We start from the raw sequence: 19,034 nt of genomic DNA on the forward strand, positions 1-19,034 counted from the left end.
ATGCATAATATTGCATCTACTAGTATTTAAAAATCAATTTATAGGGTTTAACGATGCTTGCTATGTATGCTATGTACCTCAAAAGGAAAAAAACTAACCCCATATAATATAATTACCCGTGCGTCTGTTTGTCTGTCCGACCTTCACAGCTAGTTTGCTCCGAAACTGCTGAGTAAACTGAGTTGAAATTTAGTACGAATATTTAAATTTGTGACCCAAAAGCGGACACGTAACTACAGCAAACGATTTTTTGGAGGTTACTTTTGGGGGTCAGAAAGAAATTAAAGTTTTGCAAAATATATCATATGACAAATCAACCGAAAGTGCTTGTTTTGAGGATCGCAAATACAACACGTCGCGCATCGGAACGTTCAAAAACTTTTTTTTTCTGTAACAATAAAAAATGAATTCTTACTCGTTCAAGTTCGTTGAATTTCAGTTTGCAAAATAAAACTGGCCATTTACAAAATTCTTCAGTCGAATAAAAAAAAAAGTTGTACTCGCGAGTTCCAATGGGAAAAGGTCCGGAATTTTCCAGAATTTTCTGGAAATACGAGTGGGAAGTTGCGAAGCGTGTTGCGGCAGTAAAATAAAAAATAAGTTGGCATGCAGATCAGAAAATTTAGAGACCAAGCTCTTTTCTAATTTCATATATATAGTACATAATTTTGTCGCATACTATTTAACTAACCATACAAATCGGTTAAACCATTATCTTGTAGAGATAATTTTGTGTCTTTAAGTTTTCATATGTAATGTACTTGTAAATACCTACTTTTAAGCAAACAAGAAATTTGAATTTATCGCATAGAGAGAAGAGAGAAACCAAAATCTATTTCCAACAAGTGAAAAGCTCAACTGAATATGAAAATCGAAATCTGTCAAACTTCAAAAAGCATCGATCCTGATAACAATTCCTTCGTTACATCCAGCAATTTGTAAATACAAATCACAGACAAAACCATAAAACTCACTTACAACGCTTCTGCGCTTGGGCTACAAAGCCACAAGACGTCATTTTAGCTCGTAGCGGAGTAAGAAGTGCTCTGTGGCTTGGGCTCTGCAATCTACTCTAGTGATTCCGCTGAAGCGAATTATAATGAATTCTGCCGAGCTAAGCTTGTTACATAGGTTCAGCAAATATGGTGACGGTTCGAAAAACCTAATGGAATTTTCTAACCTTTGGACCTGCGGCCATTTTGGTAACTAGTTCTTAAATAGTTTTACGATTTCTATAGATGGCGATATATATTATGAGTAATAACTACTCTATTCTAGGTACGTGAAGAATGTATTTATGTACTATATGTACTTTAGCATTATATACGTGCTAATACATATCCTATGAAATGAAAGTCTCAGATCGTACATGGATAACAGAGGCACATTCAACGGTGCCGCCTGCGGATAGGAGCTGAAATTATGACGATAATCCATATCCCATACTATCTATATTATATATTAGGACAAATCACACAGATTAAGCGACCAGGGATCGAACCCGGGACCTCTCGGTTCAGAGGCAAGCACTTTACCACTGCACCACCGAGGTCGTCAATACTAGTACAACTAATATTGGTCCATACGAATCCGTAATATTAGATATACTACTTTAATAAATAAAGATTTATATTTTTGTTTGTAACGAATAAATTCCAAAATTACCTGTGCCGATTTTGATGAAAATTGGCACAAAAATTTCGTCTATTTTAAACATAGATGTATTAAAGAGCTATTTATTACATCAATGATTTTAAAATGGCCCTTCAGGAGTAACATTGGCCACCTTTTTAGGGAGAGATCAGACAGCCCGGCCCGGGGCGTCGCTCTGGTAAAAACATAATAAATTAAACACCTAAACTTTCCTCAAGAATCACATTATCTATTAGTGAAAACAGCATGAAAATAGTTTTTGAGTTTATCACTAATAGACAGATGTTTTATAATATGTACTAGCGGACCGCCCAGGCTTCACCCGGGTGCAATATTATGCATGTTATAAACTTTCGTCTTGAGTCACTCTATAAGATAATATAGATCTAAGCATACATAGAGACAGACAGCGGGAAACGACTTTGTTTTAAATATACTATGTAATGATAAGGATAAAAACTACTTTTAAAATATTTACCTGTTGACTGTACCATAGGGGATTTTACAAATTAAGTGCATTTGCACCACCCATATCTTTATCAATTAATTTTAACATTGAACAATATTTTTAACATATTAACAATTGTATTAGAAAATAATATAGTTTTCAGTTACACAATGTAGTCGCAGTTGACTAAATCGAAAACTGTGGCCAACAAAATCCGTTTGGTCAACTGTGACCACATTGTATTATAGAATAATATAATACTTAACCTAGTGTGATCTAAATCGTATCTGTTAAAATATATATTTTTTATTTCGCTAAGAAATTAAATAAATTAATAAATGTAATGTGTGTAATGTAATGGTGGCGCTGGTGTGTATTACATTAACACAAAGCCCCTTAACTAGATTTTGCTCGCGGCAAATGTTGAGAAAAAACTGTTTTTTACCCTTGTACGAAACAAGGGTGAAAATTCAGTTTTGTCAACATTTCAGTCGATATATCTTATTTTGAATTATATTTGAAAGCAGGAGAATAAAGTTGTATGAAGGGCTATACTGAATGTTATACTGGAATGGAAATATCAGTAGAAGGCGTATGAAGAGATAGGTGGAGGGCGTTCGACATGATATACTTAGAGGAATGTAACAGGTCTGTTAACATCAGACAGGAACAGGACAAGTGGAGGAGACTGACATGATGTACCAATTTCACATAAAGTAGTATAAGGGTAGGCGGCTCGTGGTTAAATTTTTGTAATCCTAATACTAACAATATTATAAATGCAAAAGTAAGTTAGTTTGTTACCTCTTCACGCTTTATCTACGCAACCAATCATATTGAAATTTTGCATACGTGTAGTTTGAGTACCTACTATATCCCGGAAAAAACTAAAAAAAAAAGGCAAATGCGTGTAAAAGCTAGTTCTTAATAGAAGTTAGAAGTTAGCTAGTTCTTAATAGTTCTTAACTTAATTTCACAATGAAGGAGAAGACATCCCCCATATAAACATTTCTCGTGTAACAGTCAATTGGCCTTCAACAGTGGAGCTGTTAATACGTTTATGGTCGTCGTTATGCTACTGGGGATACTTATGTTAATGCGAATTTCACTTAGTTGCTCTCTGCCGAGGGCAACCATGGCGTAGTCACCTGTTCACTATCTGGAGGTCTTGGGTTCGATTCCTAAAAATAAACCTTTTTTTTTCTAAAGTTTCAGCTATGGTTTTCTAACCCTAACTGATATCAATCCCCTTTGAGAATGCTTTTGTTGCCTATCAGATGTGCTAAGTTCCCCTTAGTTGCCTAATACGACTGCACAGGAGAATATGTACAGTAGTAACCAGTAGTCACCACACTTCAAAAAATAATTTTAAGCGTGTGATCCTAGAATAGGATCACTATAACCTCCCGTGAATATCATTGAACCAACTAAGGGACATATTACCTTTGTAGGCAACAGAAACATTCCCAAAGAGGGTTAAAACTTATAAGTATATTTCTTACGCTAAACCCGAGCTTAGAGGCCCCACAGCTCCGAATGCACCGGGATAAAGAGAATAACAAATATACAGAAGTACAGTCAGTATTTCTCTAGGTATACAATTCTTAATCTGACTGACTGACAGACAACGCACGAACGAATGATTCTATCACTTAATGGTTAACTGTTAGACAATGCTTTTAGCATTAAGTCCACCTTTTGTTCCTTTACAAATTAAATTGTGCATTTTAGTTGAAATTAATAAACTATATTATACATTAGAAACTGTAAAGTCAGGCTTATTCGAGATATAAAAGGCAATAATAGAATGATGGGGATGGGGATGGATAGATAATATATTCATGAATATAAAACTCTCAATCCAAGAATTATATGGCGACGAGCCAGGGCTAGGCTTCTGTCGCAAAATGACGAAATTTCAGAAAAATATATTGTACTTCTGATATTTGCCAATACATTGAGAATTTCAGGTCATGACTATATATTTTTAGTTATATGTATATGTATGTATAGTTTGGTCTGAAACTCTTAATTATTTACTTACCATATATATTTTTACATGCTTATTTAACTCACAACGTATGTATGCATGTTCGGGTGAATCTCACAACTAAATTTTAGAAGCAGATATCGCGTTTAGTTTGGATGACGTTGTATTATTATGAGATAGCCTTCCAGGTTAGGTTCCCAACGATTACTTACTGTCAGAAATGAAATTTTAATAAAAATAAATTATTGATTTTATGAACACCATTATAGGGATCGTGTTTTTCTATCCGGATAGAATGAGATCTCTTCTGGTGAACATGAGACATTATTTCCAGAAGTTACAAGGATTTTCACGGTTCCATCGTCATAATACCAAAACGAACATAAAAGATCGGGACCGGGACCTCTCGGTTCAGTGGCAAGAACTTTACCACTGCGCCACCGAGGTCGTCATATAATTAATAAAACAATTACTTTCAAGTATACCTATTTACAAATATCTTTCGAAAAGTCCTTTTGTGTTCTTTTCGAAAAAAGTCTATTCTGTTTACTCCATATTTTATTAATTGACGATAACTTGCAAGAAACGGCGAGGTTATTGTTCTAGGTCCAAGGACAAATTTATCATTTCAGTTACAACCTTCACCAAATAGTTTGGGATATAATATTAATATTGGATGCCTGTCTGGAATTCAGTCTTGGAAATCCTTTCGTCCGAAGCGATTACGGTCTAAATAGTAAAAAACAGCCTGAGATCGAAAAGCCCCAGGTTCGAATCGTACTCGTGTCTTATGAATCTGACACATGTGTAGTAGTTTTCATAAATCACTTGTTTCCAGTGGTGGAAAACATCGCGAAAAACCTGCACTTGGTTGACTATTTAGTTCACAGTGTGTATGCTACTATTTGCCACAACTTGACAATAGCATGGATTTAGTAAGTATTTCGTACAAGTACGTACTAATTCCATTGACAGTAGTTAGTTGTAAAAAGTCATGCCTTTAAGGCTGAGTTTCACTGTCTAATTGAATGTTGGTTTTAACCTGCGCGCCGCTGATGTTTATGTAAAATGGCTTAGGTACTTTGCGTTTTTCTACGCACATTAAAGTTAACATCAAAGTTGACGGTACAACCCACCCTAAGTGACTTGAATAAAATTTGACTCAAATGTTAACAATAACAGACTGAATAAGAAGGATATTTTAGCATCTCTCTGTCATCCTCGCGTATTCCCGGTTCCATTCGCGGCTGTAACTCCGCGAATCCCCGGGGTCAGTTTAAAATAAAACTTACAATTTTGAAGATTCGGCTGTGATTTCACAACTCACCATCTGCTGTGTCCCTTGATCGTTGTACGACATCCACGGGAGAATATGCAGTGGCCCTATTAAAAGCCTGGACCACAGAACAACATATTCAATTTAAATTAGCAAACGAAAAACGAAACCCTTTCGAAAGCGCAAAGCACATAAAATATACAACAACTTCGTAACCGCAAGGTCGCGTGTCACCGCATCAGTTACGAGAACAGAAACATTAGACGGCTCATTACTTAGATTGGGGGAGATGACGTCGCCTTAATTGGGGCGGCTGATATATAGAGTATAGAATGAAACGTAGGTACGTACATTCATATAACACTACAATCAAATGTCACTTTAATTGATGAATTTTATTTATAGAACATTTAGTACCTTTTGTTCTCGTTAAAGTATAATTAAAACGCTTTTTGACTCCAACATTTGTGACGTCACTTGTGCCCACTGCATATATATTGTTTCTGACGCATGGAAAAAAAAATACATAACATGATACGATGTTTCTTACACCAGTAACACCTAGTACAGCTTCGTAGCAGCGTGCTACGAGCTCAGCCACGAGCGCTACCAGTGCTACGAGCTGCTAGCATTTCGTAATCACAGATCACTTAGGCCACAAAAATCTACAGGATACATTTACAGGATCATTGGACACATTAGAGGCATATTGGCGATATTGATTACTATTACAATATAAGAAAAAGCGACGACATCATGCATCTGTGGCGTCACACCCGAGAATGCAACCGGAAACACGCGAGTTTGATAACGATATAAAAAACATTAGATAGATTATATTGTGGAGTTAAATTATTGAGATGTTTTAACATGTGATCATAAACTTCATCTTTCTCTCATCTTAACGTGGGCTGTAAAGTCACGAAGCCCGATGTCAATCTCTAATAAAAGATTAAGAGTCGACTGTGATGTTGCCTGACGTCAGCCTCCTTGGGAATGATATTGTTGCCTGACAAGGCTTTGTGTCCCTGGGTCGCCTCAATAATTCTACGGCCTTTCTACAACGGCCAACAATTCTAATTCCACATGCATTATTAAAAATAAATAAAATATAAACATAAAAAGTCGAAAGGCATTTTATGCCACTTACGAAAATGTACCTACCTACATTAGGTACCTAATAAAATTAAGTAGCTTCAAACAGACAATTCGTTCACATTACCTACAAAACACAACATTCCTGAATGATAAAAACATTATATTTCATGCCACCAAGATCGCTACATGCCATAAACACGCAATAAATAAAAAATAAAAACAAGCGTACGCTTACGCATATAGGTAATTCATATTGATTTATATTCAGATATAAAACTCACCCGAAAACCACCGCGAACCTCCAAAATACTGGTCTCAGACATCAACATTCACTGAACTATGAAAATTTAAATAAAAAATAAAGTCTATTTTGTGCATGTCGCGTTCCTATTTTAAAAATATATATTATTTTGTGCCAGCTATTTTATTTTGGCTGTATGTGCGTTGATTTCCGCGCGCACGGGCGTTCCGCACTGAAAATACGCGAGACTGGCCAAATGGCGGGAAAATAGACATGCGCCTTGAGAAATCAATGGGCACCGGGCAAATAGCTTTTATGAAAACGCGCACTGTTCGAAAATGTATTATCTTAATGGAAGTTATGCTGGCCTGGCAAATAGTAATTTCGCTAATGTAATGGACATAGCGGTGTATTTTTGGGTGGATGTTTGTGGCACCAAACGTTATTTTATTTCAGCGCAATCACAATTAGTATTTATTGTTAACGTAAACAGAGAACATTTTTACTTTGTCACAAAGACAATGAAAGCTAGAAAAAGAATATTAAGATTTCCATACCCAGCTCAATCTGGCAATCTCAATCAATACAATACAAAGTGGCAGGTTGGGCCGGGCACGTGATGAGGTTTCTTGTAAGTTTTTTTTTAACACGCACATCTCTTTCTAGTATGCAAAACGGAAAATATGACAGGTTCTATAGCTTTCTCTGTCTACGCATCGTCTGTCATTCGTTTCGGTCATACAAGAAGTGATATTATACAAAATACACGTGAAGTGAAACGAGAAAGGGCGCTACTGTCTTTTGTTGGATTTTTTTTTAAATTTATTTTAGCACAAAAGTAGAAAAATTTTACAATAAAAATAACATGTTATATAAACAAAACAGTGCCGAAAACTTATAAAAAAAACATAAGTATAGTGTGTTGACAACATAATAGGTACGAGTACGAGAATCCATTTAGGCAATGTATTATAAAAACGAATACAGTTGCCAACTAAAGACGTTGTAGTTTGAAACACTGAGGACATAGGGTACCTTTCATCTCCGAAATAACTGCTCCTTTGGGAAATCACGCGGGCATAAAAAAAAAACGTATATATTCATTATATACGTATATCATATACCACATTACGCTCCGTCAAATATCTGACGTCGGTAGAAAGTCTGTGAAACTGAAGTGGGATTGGGCGGGTCTTGTAAGCCGCATGGCGCCGGAAAGATGGGTCAGAAGAGTGACTGAGAGAGATATATATATATATATATATATTCATTATCGCACTTTACAATATTTGACATCGACAGAACGAGACAAAAATTTAAGAGAATAAAACTACCAAATAAATCCATATCGTATTTATTGTTATAATATGCAGGTAGCTCACAGCGACTACGGGCCTAATGGAAGATACGTACACATTACTAAGTCTGCGGCGCACTTGTCAACATGATAAATACAATAAGGAATACCACAAACTACTGATTTAGCGAAAAAATATATACAATCTTTAGAAAAATGGATTAGTAACACATGAAATTCCTTTCAAATCAAAGTCTTTATTGCTAAAACAGGTGTATAACTTATATCACCATTCATTTCATAGTAATATTTATGTTACATTTTAATCACGTAACATAAAAGAAGTCACGTACTTAAATTGATAAAATTTGGCAAGATTTCACAATACATTACAAAACGTAATGAAAATATATGTTCAATAAAATTTCACATGTTCACAATAATTTTTAAATAGACTTGAAAATGTACAGAGGCGCCAAAATATTGTTACGCAATATTGCGGAAACTGTTTTTTTTTTTCAATTTCCAAGAACAAATGCAGCGCAGACTGGCACATAATATATTGAATAATTACATCCTAAATGCGATTACAATACATTATCGAACATGAGCAGGTCGGAGAGTATTGGCACTGCGTTCGGTGGGTACGGACCGAGCAAGTTGGCAAACATGTTTCATAACAAGTTGGTCGACCAAACTTGTCAAAATTGCGATTGTCTTAAGAACATCCGACGAAACATTTTTTGCTTGCATATATGTAATAAATTTTAATTTCAGAATATTTTATATGTATAACACTGGATCTTCATAAGATGTATTTTCTGCATTTCTGTTTAAGTCTACAGATTAAAGTAAACCCTCTTAAACTTTTTATGTTATCGCAATCACATTTATCTGTTTTCGTTCGGAATTAACACTTACTCTAACCTATACACTCTCAAAGTACCAACAGATCAATCGGTTCTACTTTATATCTATAACTATATATATAATGTGATAAACAGTTTACATGTACAAATAAATAGTAGGACATCATAACATTAATATTTCTAAAACTATTAATTAATTTATCTATTTAAATAATGTTTAATAATATAATTGAAGTAGCAGCGAAAAGAATTTTGATAGCAATTATACTAAGTTTATATTGAATATTGTTCATGTACACGGATAATACATTAAATTGGATTATGCCCTTAATGATTCACAATAATTTGGGCAATATTTTACCCTATTCCTTTAGACACGACCAAAAATTAATAAAAAAATTACAATTTACGTCATCAACAGGTAATACTGATTAAATATATATTTTTACTATCACAATAAATCGAAAAAAAAAACATATTTAATAAACCACATTGAACTGCACTAATGTAAGACTAGAGTATTAATATCGATAATATTATTTTAATTTTTGGTCATCTCTATTACATTTTAAATCTACACGTTTTGCATGTAGACTACAAGAATGAACCTTGTGGCCTAGTAGACAAGAGTAAAAATCGAATAACAACGCTTCTATTCAAAATACACAACAGTAAATGAAATTACCCTGTTAAGAAGACATTGTATATCATAAAAATTGTGTCCTCAGCCTTGTCAATGATATCTTTTGTTTTTTTTTTTTTTTAATTTAATTTTATCGTGACAGGCGATAGGTACTTGCTATCAAATTAGTGGACTAGAAGGAATAAGATTGTACTTTATTAAAACATGTAATATTTCGATCGCAGGGAAAATTTGGGTATTTGAATACATTGAAAATACCGCTCAGTCTGGTGTCAGTTTATAAGAAATTACTTTTCAAGCCTCTAGCAAAACCATACTTCAAAAATATTTGTGAATTGTCAAAAAGTAATTAATAAATTGTTTAAATTTGCATGTTTGATCATTGTTTTATAATTGTATTGGAATTATTGTATATGTAATAAGCAACTTGATTTACTTTCCGAAAACCAGTCAATTAGGTACCTACCTATTTTTTTGATTGAACGTATTCTGTTTTTTGAGTTCAATCATAAATTAAGTCCAAACTTGCAGTGTAACCCTGCTATTAAACTAAATAACTTTTTCATTAAAACAAATACAATCACAATTATATAAAAATTACGATTTCATTCTTGTATGTACGGAACATAATATATTCCTTTTCTAATACAATAACTTTAAAAAATCCTGATCCATATTTATTGGATAATTATAAAAAAAAATAGATTTAAATAAATAAGTTTGTATTGAATAGCCATGAATACCCATCGCCCGCCCAGTAACCACTAAATTTGCTAAGGGTTCTATTCGACACAGGGTTTTAAAAAGAGTTAAAGCAAAAATAAAACTAGGTACTTCATATTCTGGAGTAGACGGACGTGATCTTCTTACAACTACAGGATTTACATATTACATTTAAAATACTTGGCCACAGTGATTACTATAACATAATAAATTTATATAAAATACTTTTGCAGTATGACGAAATAGGTACCAGCTAAAATGTGGTTCCCTTTATTAATTTATTTAAAATCTTTATTGCACAAAATTTACTTTTAATTACAAAAAAAAAAGGTAACGCCCCATGTCGTTCTCTACCAGTCAACCATTAAACCAAACAGATATATTAAGATGGCGCCATAAAGTGCAACTAAACTAAAGAAAAGAAAAAACACGACTTCTTTCACACGTGTCTTTTTAACAACTCAATTTGTAATGATTATTATTACAAACTGAGTTATTAAAAAAAACACGTGTCGTTGTCGTTATTACATAATATGTTATATGATGTTATGTAACACGTGGGTCAAAAAGGTAAGTTTAAAAAATGGAATAATATGCCAGTTTTAAAATTATTTTCATACAATCACTGCGACCAATGCATTACCTAAAATACAGGATTATAGTAGCCTACACAGTAGGATAGACAAATAATAATGTATCTTACAATTATCACGATTTCTAGGAATACATTAAAAGAGCGGAGACATATAAAGAAAATGCATAGAATTATTATATAAATAAAAAGGCCCCGACTAATAAGAGAACTCACGTATAACAAAATCCATGTTTGCGATGCAATAAATCCTAAACATTAAACGAATATCAATACAAATAATTAAATATCTTACACACCATTTAAAATTTCGATTACGATTTAAAGTTTAGAAGATATAGAACGCAAAACCAACAACATTAGAATCCTACTTGTTCTTAGCAGTCGGGTAAAATGCATAATACAGATCAAAATGGATGAATCAATACACAGGGAAAATTACCTCTACATTATGTAAAATATCTTAAAACTACACAATACTTTTAATTTAACTTTTTCAATTTTTTTTGTATCGAAGCATCAATTTCCATTTTAAAATCCCTTTTCGTCTCAAAACGAATTGGGATCGATTCGCCTCGCGACTGAAAAACACACTTATTGATGTCAAGTCATACGTTCTAGATTTTATATTAAGTTATATGTATGTATTTTATGACCACATAAGATAGTAAATCATAGTAGATAGTCATTTAATTTCGCTTACGTTTATGTTTTAATATATACTGGATTTCGTAAACGCGCCGCGCGTGTCTCGCATCAGTACGCTTGGCACATTCTCCCAAAATTAATCAAAATATGAATTGACATCAATAAAAGCTATAATCATTGATTGATTATATGTTTAATTCTTCCATGTTAGTCTGTTTGTCGTTAGTCCTTCATATAATGTTCAAAGGAGTAAAACCCACATTCAATCAAATGTGATTTTTTAGCGCTAAGGATTGTAATCCATTAATACGAAACGTCAAAAAAGTGAATTTTGACACTCACAAATCTAATTATTCAATTTAATAACGACAGTGGAAATATATAAACAAAATCCACAATAAATAAATTTTCAAGACAATCTTGAAAAAGTAATACTTTCGTTTCAGCGTATTACAAGGCTTAGTGTTTCAATAGTAATTTAAGTTTAATTTTACCATATATATTAGGAAATTTTACACGTACACTAGAAATGGCACGGCCTATAGAGGCGAAGACTCCGGTAGGTATCTAAAAACTTTAAATTCGGTATTCCACCGCGATGCCAAATACACTTAATTTAAGTTATGAAATCTAATAAAGAGAACCATTCGATTTTAATCCTCGATCTGGGATTTAAGAAGACAGACAGGCATACGGCCCACCTGATTGTACGGCCATGGATATATGATAAATTATCTTTATCTTATGCTTCAACCCACGACCGGGTCGTGCCGAAGTTACTTTTCACAAACACGTCAGGCGTATTTTCTTACAGCGAGCGTGTAAAGCCATTAGAAGTTTTTAACACGTATGCTTCAAGGATAAATTTCCTCCAGGGTCGTGAGATAATTATCATATTAGACAAAGTGCAGGAAAATATTTATTGATACTGGTAAGTGATATCACTGCTTTTTATATGATTTTTCATGTAATAGTAACCACGCACTATAAGACAGATCATATGCCTATTTGTTTGTAACATTCCTATTCGTACAATATTTACGAAAAACACTACATTTTCGAATATTATGAGGATAAGAATCTATGGTTCGCTTAAATTTAATAATAAATTTTTGGCATACAATCGCTGTTGCACGATATTGAAACGTATTTACATAGACTTAAGGTTTAAGGTGGGTTCGCACGAATAGACAGAAGAAGCCTTCAATTCAGCGTATTTTTCAAAATGATCTTGGAAAATTCGAGAAAAATTATGAGTCCAGTCTATTAAAACCATTTGTTAGCAATGATGTTCAGAATAAACAAAACACGTTAGTTTTTTTTTTCTTAAAAACAATATTTTTATGAATTACCATAGATGCTTTTTAAATACTCAAAAGTCGAGAATCAATTTCTTATAATTAACATGGTATTTCACTAAAACGTTACATAGACTGGAAAAGCAACAACTTATTAACTCTTCAATTAAAATATTAATATATAGCAAAAAATCTTAAATATAACTTAAGGTATACAAACTTTTTGTTCAAAATTGTATATTCATATTGAAATTAAATATAGTAGCAAGAAATATTCGAGATTTTCAGAGAGACTAAATGCCAAAATAAGTAATTATTTCCTTAAGTTCCTATCATTGTTTCTACAATAGTAAGGTATTAATGTTATTCAGACGGTGACAAAACGGAACATAAGGAAAGGATTACTTTCGACTATTTAGCCGTTAGAAAATATAATAAATAATATCAATTTGTTTTATTTACATTTCGTGAGATTAAAACTTCAAAATTGCACCAAAATGGAGGACTCGGCGATCGATATCACATTTGGAAGTCTGAAATTGAAGATGTTGATATATCTTAATTTTATCTAAATTTTGCCTTTTGATAAAATTTTGACTGGTTTATGGTAATATGATAAATTATATATTTTATACCGCGGTGAGTAGAAATAATCTATATAATAAATTTGAAAATTATGTAGAATGACTATGTTGCCGAAAATGCGCCAAGCGTGTAACACTCCTTATGCGCACACGCGAGGAGTAATTTTTTATTACAATCGACTCATGAACAGCAAAAAAACTTCGAAACATCCAATCTAATCACCGAACCCCCACTAAAACTAAAAATAAATTAAAAAAACTCGTGCACCTTGCGAAATACCGAGAATCCTTTTCATTTCTTCGCTTTAACCGTGACATAAGTTGGCTCCTCGCCGTCGGCGCGCGTGCGCTGCGTGTGAGTGTGCGGCGCGTGTGTGTGTGCGTGTGTGAGTGTGTGTGTGAGTGTGTGTGTGTGCGCGAGTGTGGGCGGCGCGTGGTGGAGCAGCAGCGGCAGCGCGCGCGGCTTGTGCACGGCCGCGTAGATGGCCGGCGGCGGCGGCGGGGGCATGTCTCATGTTTGCAACGCGGTGTTTATCTCGCGGTGGATCGTGCTCTACAATACAAATTTCATATGTTGAATAATCCTATGTAAACATTATGTTGTATATAACTAACTGAGCTTAACAGTAAGTAATAATGAAAGAAAATCAAAGTGTTGCGTCTTTATTCCATGTAGCGGCCAGGAATAATTTCATTGCTATTTTGTAGCACCTAAATAAAGAAAATATATCTAAAAATGTATTATCGGACCGGACATATTAATAATTTATTTTTTGAACATTTTGTTAAAATTATAAAACAAACTGCCTAACATCTGAGCTCCGATATAGCTTAGCTAAGCACCCATGTGCTTTAACATTTGATCAACTTTAATTGTTCTTTCAAAATAACATAGGTAAGTGACCTCAAATTCCAACAACTAGACGACATCAACTTTACCAACAACTAGACGAAATCCCTTCCACATTGACTTATCGATATCAACCAAATACCAAAGCTTCTCATTGAAAACCTATAGCCGATGACAGACAATTTTCAAAAGAAACATATATTTTCCCGAAATTCCCACCGGAAAGCAACCCGCACTCACCAGCTCCTCCAGCTGCCGCGCGAGCTGGTCGCTGAGCGCCTGTATCACCTGCCGCTGTCCGTCCTGCGCGGCCAGCGCTAGCTCTAGCTGACTCTGGGCCAGTTTCGCTTCCGCATCCTGAAATGACAACGTCGTTGTCATCATTTTAACTTCAAAAAATCCTAAGCTGAACAAACCTCAATATTCCAATTTAAATCATTTATTTATCAGAAAATAGCGTTATAAAGGTGGTTAAGGTTATGTAGGTGGAACAGGGAAAACTCAAGAGATCCTGGAAGAGACTGCACTAGAAATAATACCGCTTATTGTACACTTTTTTTCTTGCTTAATTTCTTGTATATCTTATTTTGTATTATTTACTGACCTCTTCACTCATTTTTTGCAATCGCAAGCTATTTTACAGCATATTGCCAAGGACAAACAGTATATATTTCACTGACCTGTTCACTCTTCCTGGACTTGGTGATCTGCGCGAGCTCCTCATTCTTCTGAGCGAGTTCAGCTTCCAGTTGCGCAATGCGTTGCCGCAACTGCTCTACTTCATTCGCATCTCCGCCTGCAATTGTATTAATAGGATTTAGATGTCTAGGTTTATTCTATCGTCTCAACTTTTTCAAGTTTAGCATAAATCATTGCTTTCAACCAAGTCCTCGTTCAGCCAAATCTAGACTGTACGGAAATCTTAAGAAGCCACCTATCCTTGCTTGTGTAAACCTTTAGATTCGTTTTTGCTTTGGTCACCAGATAGATCAGTTCCTAATTTCTTAAAGATTAAAGCTGCCATCAAGAATCTCGTCTATCTAGATGATTTCATACAAACATCTTTTTGTCTTTACCTTTCCCCGCGTAATGCCGCGCCCTGGCCACCTCCTCTCTGTACTGGTGGAGCTGTCGCTTCCACTCGTCCACGTTGGCGGTACTTTCTTGCAGAGCGGCTGTCAACCGCAAGTTGTTGCTCTTTAGCGTTGCAAGCTCCACCTCCCATTTCTTCGCGTTCGCCGAACTGTGAAAGAAATAGAGATATGCAATTAATACATTATGGTACATTATGATAATTCTGAAATCGGAAAACAGTTCGCCGAATATAACAAAGTTACTTTCGCTTTCGCAATTATAATATTGTTATTAGGATACGGAAATTTGTTAGTTTTTAGCATAACCGTGATCTAGGGAATTGTCATCGTGTACATATTCTTCGTCAATTTCGAATCGAATAGTATTCAGTTATTCGGTGAAACATCTATTCGGCGCATCACTAGTATTTATCACATGTTATAAAGGTCTGAATAAAAATCGCGAGGAAGCCCGTACTCGGATAAATGCACTAGTGTTTGAAATGGGGAAGGCCATGTCAAATCACTCCAAGAGAGTCGTTGTGTGTGTTTCATTCCTCTTAATGACTGTAAGGTAGGTACCAACATACATTTGTGTAACTATTAGTATTGCACACGATACATCTCCAGAGCTAACTATCACAGATAAATTCAACAGTCTGCTATCGATCGGAGACGAGCACGTTTCAGATTGCATACAACGCAGTCGACCTTCGAGGGTCGAGTTCAAATTTGTCATGCAACTTTCAACCGTAACCGTATAAGATTAGAGTACAATTCTCAAAATATGCTTAGTACATAGAAAATATATATAAATCCACATAGATTTCTTTGGACAACAACTCAGTTTCATCAGCTATTATTCACAATTCATATCAGTCATAAAACTACAACGTAATCTTTATCAAGAGTTCCGCGGCGTTCCAGTCGACGGAACTACAAAAAGACATGCAGAATACAAATTTATTTTCACAAAGGAGTTTTCCCAAATTCTCTAGCTACAGCTAGTAGCAACGCATACGTGTGTATAATACATCAAAGTTTATAGCTGTTTTTCTACAACTGGCTCGTGGTAAGTCATTACCGTAATGAGAACAAATTGCAATAACGTATTAGGGGAAAGAATACCTTCCTGGTCTAGTAGAAGTTTGCCACTATTACATAATTTGTTGCGCTGAAACACTTTAGAATCGTTTAGAGTTTATTTGAATAATAGAATCTGGACTTAGATCCTTTGGATCTTGAACTCTATGCGTTAGTTTAAAAAAATCTATCTATATTTTTATTTAAAAACACATAGCCTTTTCACAGCTATGATAACTGAGTTTAAAATAGTAGATTATACACCAAGACAGTAAAATGAAGAATTTTAGAGGCTAATATGATATTGTCAATTTCCACGCAATAAAGTGAAAATCAGAGTATATACCTCGACAGTCAAGCGACATTCCTCTCTCAGCTGAAGTATTCAACCTCAGATTGTTACGACTCGTCCAAAATGCTTTGTTTTATTGCATCTAGATGTATTGTCAACTATTTTCATTTTGGCAATTATTATGAAGGACAGATACCACAAGGAACCCATGCCTCACGTCAATTTCTTTAAAATAAAATGCCCCTACTTTTGCACAGCTGAGGAAGAAAGGGGGGACACAAGCAATTATCCCTCAAGATGTTCCCGTGATTTGGATGCTAATCGCTCGCCCCGGGACGTCTTTGTGAAGACGACAAGTCCCTTGATGTTATTCATTGCTTGTTTTTTGTATATTTTTTGACCAAGTACTTTGGTATTTCGAAAAAAATATGTACAAAATAATAATTGTAAGCCCTTCTGGCATGATAGGGGCCGACACTGTTAATGTGAGTTTCTTTCGGCATTTCTTCTCAGTAGTGGTCGTTCCGATATGTCAATAGTTTGTAGCTTTTTGAGAACTTACTGCATACAAAATTTGACGTGAAAAAGAGTAGGTCTAATTTCTGAATGTTTTAAATATAAATTAGTTAAATGATTTTTATTTGATGTTTGAACGACGTCATTTTAAGACTATCTTTAAAATCTATTTACCATCTCGTCCCGTGCAGGCATTACATATCGCGAGATCGAAAGTGTATCGAAATTGCGTGCTCCACATAATGTAGAACATGGGCCACCTAATTGTTGCGAATTATTTATATAGCTACGAGTACGCCGGCCGCGAAACGGGGAAACAAATTATGTAAGACAATTTTTTTTTTTTTTTTAGGACAAATCACACAGATTGAGCTAGCCCCAAAGTAAGTTCGAGACTTGTGTTATGGGATACTAACTCAACGATACTATATTTTTATAACATATACATATATAGATAAACATCCAAGACCCGGGCCAATCAGAAAAAGATCATTTTCCATCATGACCCGACCGGGGATCGAACCCGGGACCTCTCGGTTCAGTGGCAAGAACTTTACCACTGCGCCACCGAGGTCGTCAAAGACAATGTTGAAAAGTAGGTATTTATCGTAAAGCAATGCTACTTATTATGTATTAGACAATCGGTCATATGGTTCGTCTTACATAATAATTATAACATATAATTAGATTTTACGAGATAAGCAAGTCGACATGACTTTACACTTGTTATTTCTTTGCTTCGAAGCGGTCCAGCGGTTAAGACCGTCAGCTTGTACAAACCTTACTTGTGCCACATGAGTTTGTGTACCATGAGTCAGATGACTCATGTACAGTAGTTTTTATAGATCACCTTGTGAGGAAACTTGCACACTGGTTGACAGTGCAAGTTCACTAGTGTGTTGTGTGTGTTGCGACCACTTGCCGCGTTTACTTCAGTAGGTGGTGGTTAGGCGACTTGAATAAAATCTTGAATAAAACCAGTGTTAGCGATAACACACTTAGAAAAATGTAGACCAGAAAATTACTTGCATGATATAGAAACTACTAACATGACTATATTACTAACCTTATATATAATCCGTTCGGGCCAAATACATAATTTAACCACGTAGATGTTCATACCATATTCTGTGAACGGCCAATAAAACTAATGAAATTTATTTGATTTCAATAGGGATAGACTTACTATAATTTGTAATATAAATAGAATCAAAAACGTAACTCTTGGCTCTTTCTACTCCGTAAAAAACTTTAAAGACTTAATATTCTATCCGTACAGTTAAAACTCACGCTTGAAACGCAAAACTGATCGTAATTTTGATAGACATTTCAATTATTCCTAGTGGCATAATTACATAACGCACTCAACCGGGAAGACACTACTTGACTATTAAATTTCGCCACATAAAAAAAATAGCAAAATCATCATCAAAACTAAAACGTAACGCAAAACGTGTGTGTTACGCAGAAAATCGATTATCATCGGGTGTCCCAATATGATGCGTGACGGCGCGCTGTAGTAGTGTTGGGAAGAGACTAAAAAGTCTCAAACTCAACAGCTTCCTTGTGTTCGAAAGACTATTTGAGTTTCAATTTCGAAATGTATTAGTATCATTTTTAACCAATGTTCAACAGTGTAATCAAACCGCCTGTTGTCATAATGCACAACTCAATGTCACTTGTCATTGTCAAAATACCCTGTTTATACCAATCGTGCTGGAAACTATAAACTTCGTCATAATACATTAATTTATTAGGGCAGCCCTTGATAGACCTTTTAGATACGCATTAACTATAAAGTCTAAGCTAAGTCTATGTATCTTTAAAATAAAAACAAATATTCCGAAGATAAGCAACTTG

The 19,034-nt window shown here is 34.6% G+C and overlaps 2 protein-coding genes across 3 annotated transcripts in view; both read right to left on the reverse strand.

The window, feature by feature from the left end:
• LOC128680954 (inaD-like protein) overlaps window positions 1-6,948 on the reverse strand; it is a 94,877-nt gene extending 87,929 nt beyond the window's left edge. For both annotated transcript variants that reach the window (XM_053764472.2, XM_053764471.2), the window contains exon 1: window positions 6,747-6,948. The gene's annotated coding sequence lies outside the window, so the exon portion shown is untranslated. The remainder of the gene's footprint in view (window positions 1-6,746) is intronic.
• Window positions 6,949-8,044: 1,096 nt separating this feature from the next.
• The window catches only part of homer, a 40,664-nt gene continuing 29,674 nt past the window's right edge, over window positions 8,045-19,034 (reverse strand). Inside the window, exons 7-10 of the mRNA XM_053764190.1 lie at window positions 15,287-15,453; window positions 14,891-15,006; window positions 14,451-14,567; window positions 8,045-13,913 (exon numbers count right to left, since the gene is read on the reverse strand). Coding sequence (XP_053620165.1) covers window positions 13,872-13,913; window positions 14,451-14,567; window positions 14,891-15,006; window positions 15,287-15,453 — 442 coding nt within the window. The 3' untranslated portion in view covers window positions 8,045-13,871. The remainder of the gene's footprint in view (window positions 13,914-14,450; window positions 14,568-14,890; window positions 15,007-15,286; window positions 15,454-19,034) is intronic.

This window comes from Plodia interpunctella, chromosome 25, assembly GCF_027563975.2.
Source record: "Plodia interpunctella isolate USDA-ARS_2022_Savannah chromosome 25, ilPloInte3.2, whole genome shotgun sequence".
Lineage (NCBI taxonomy): Eukaryota > Metazoa > Arthropoda > Insecta > Lepidoptera > Pyralidae > Plodia > Plodia interpunctella.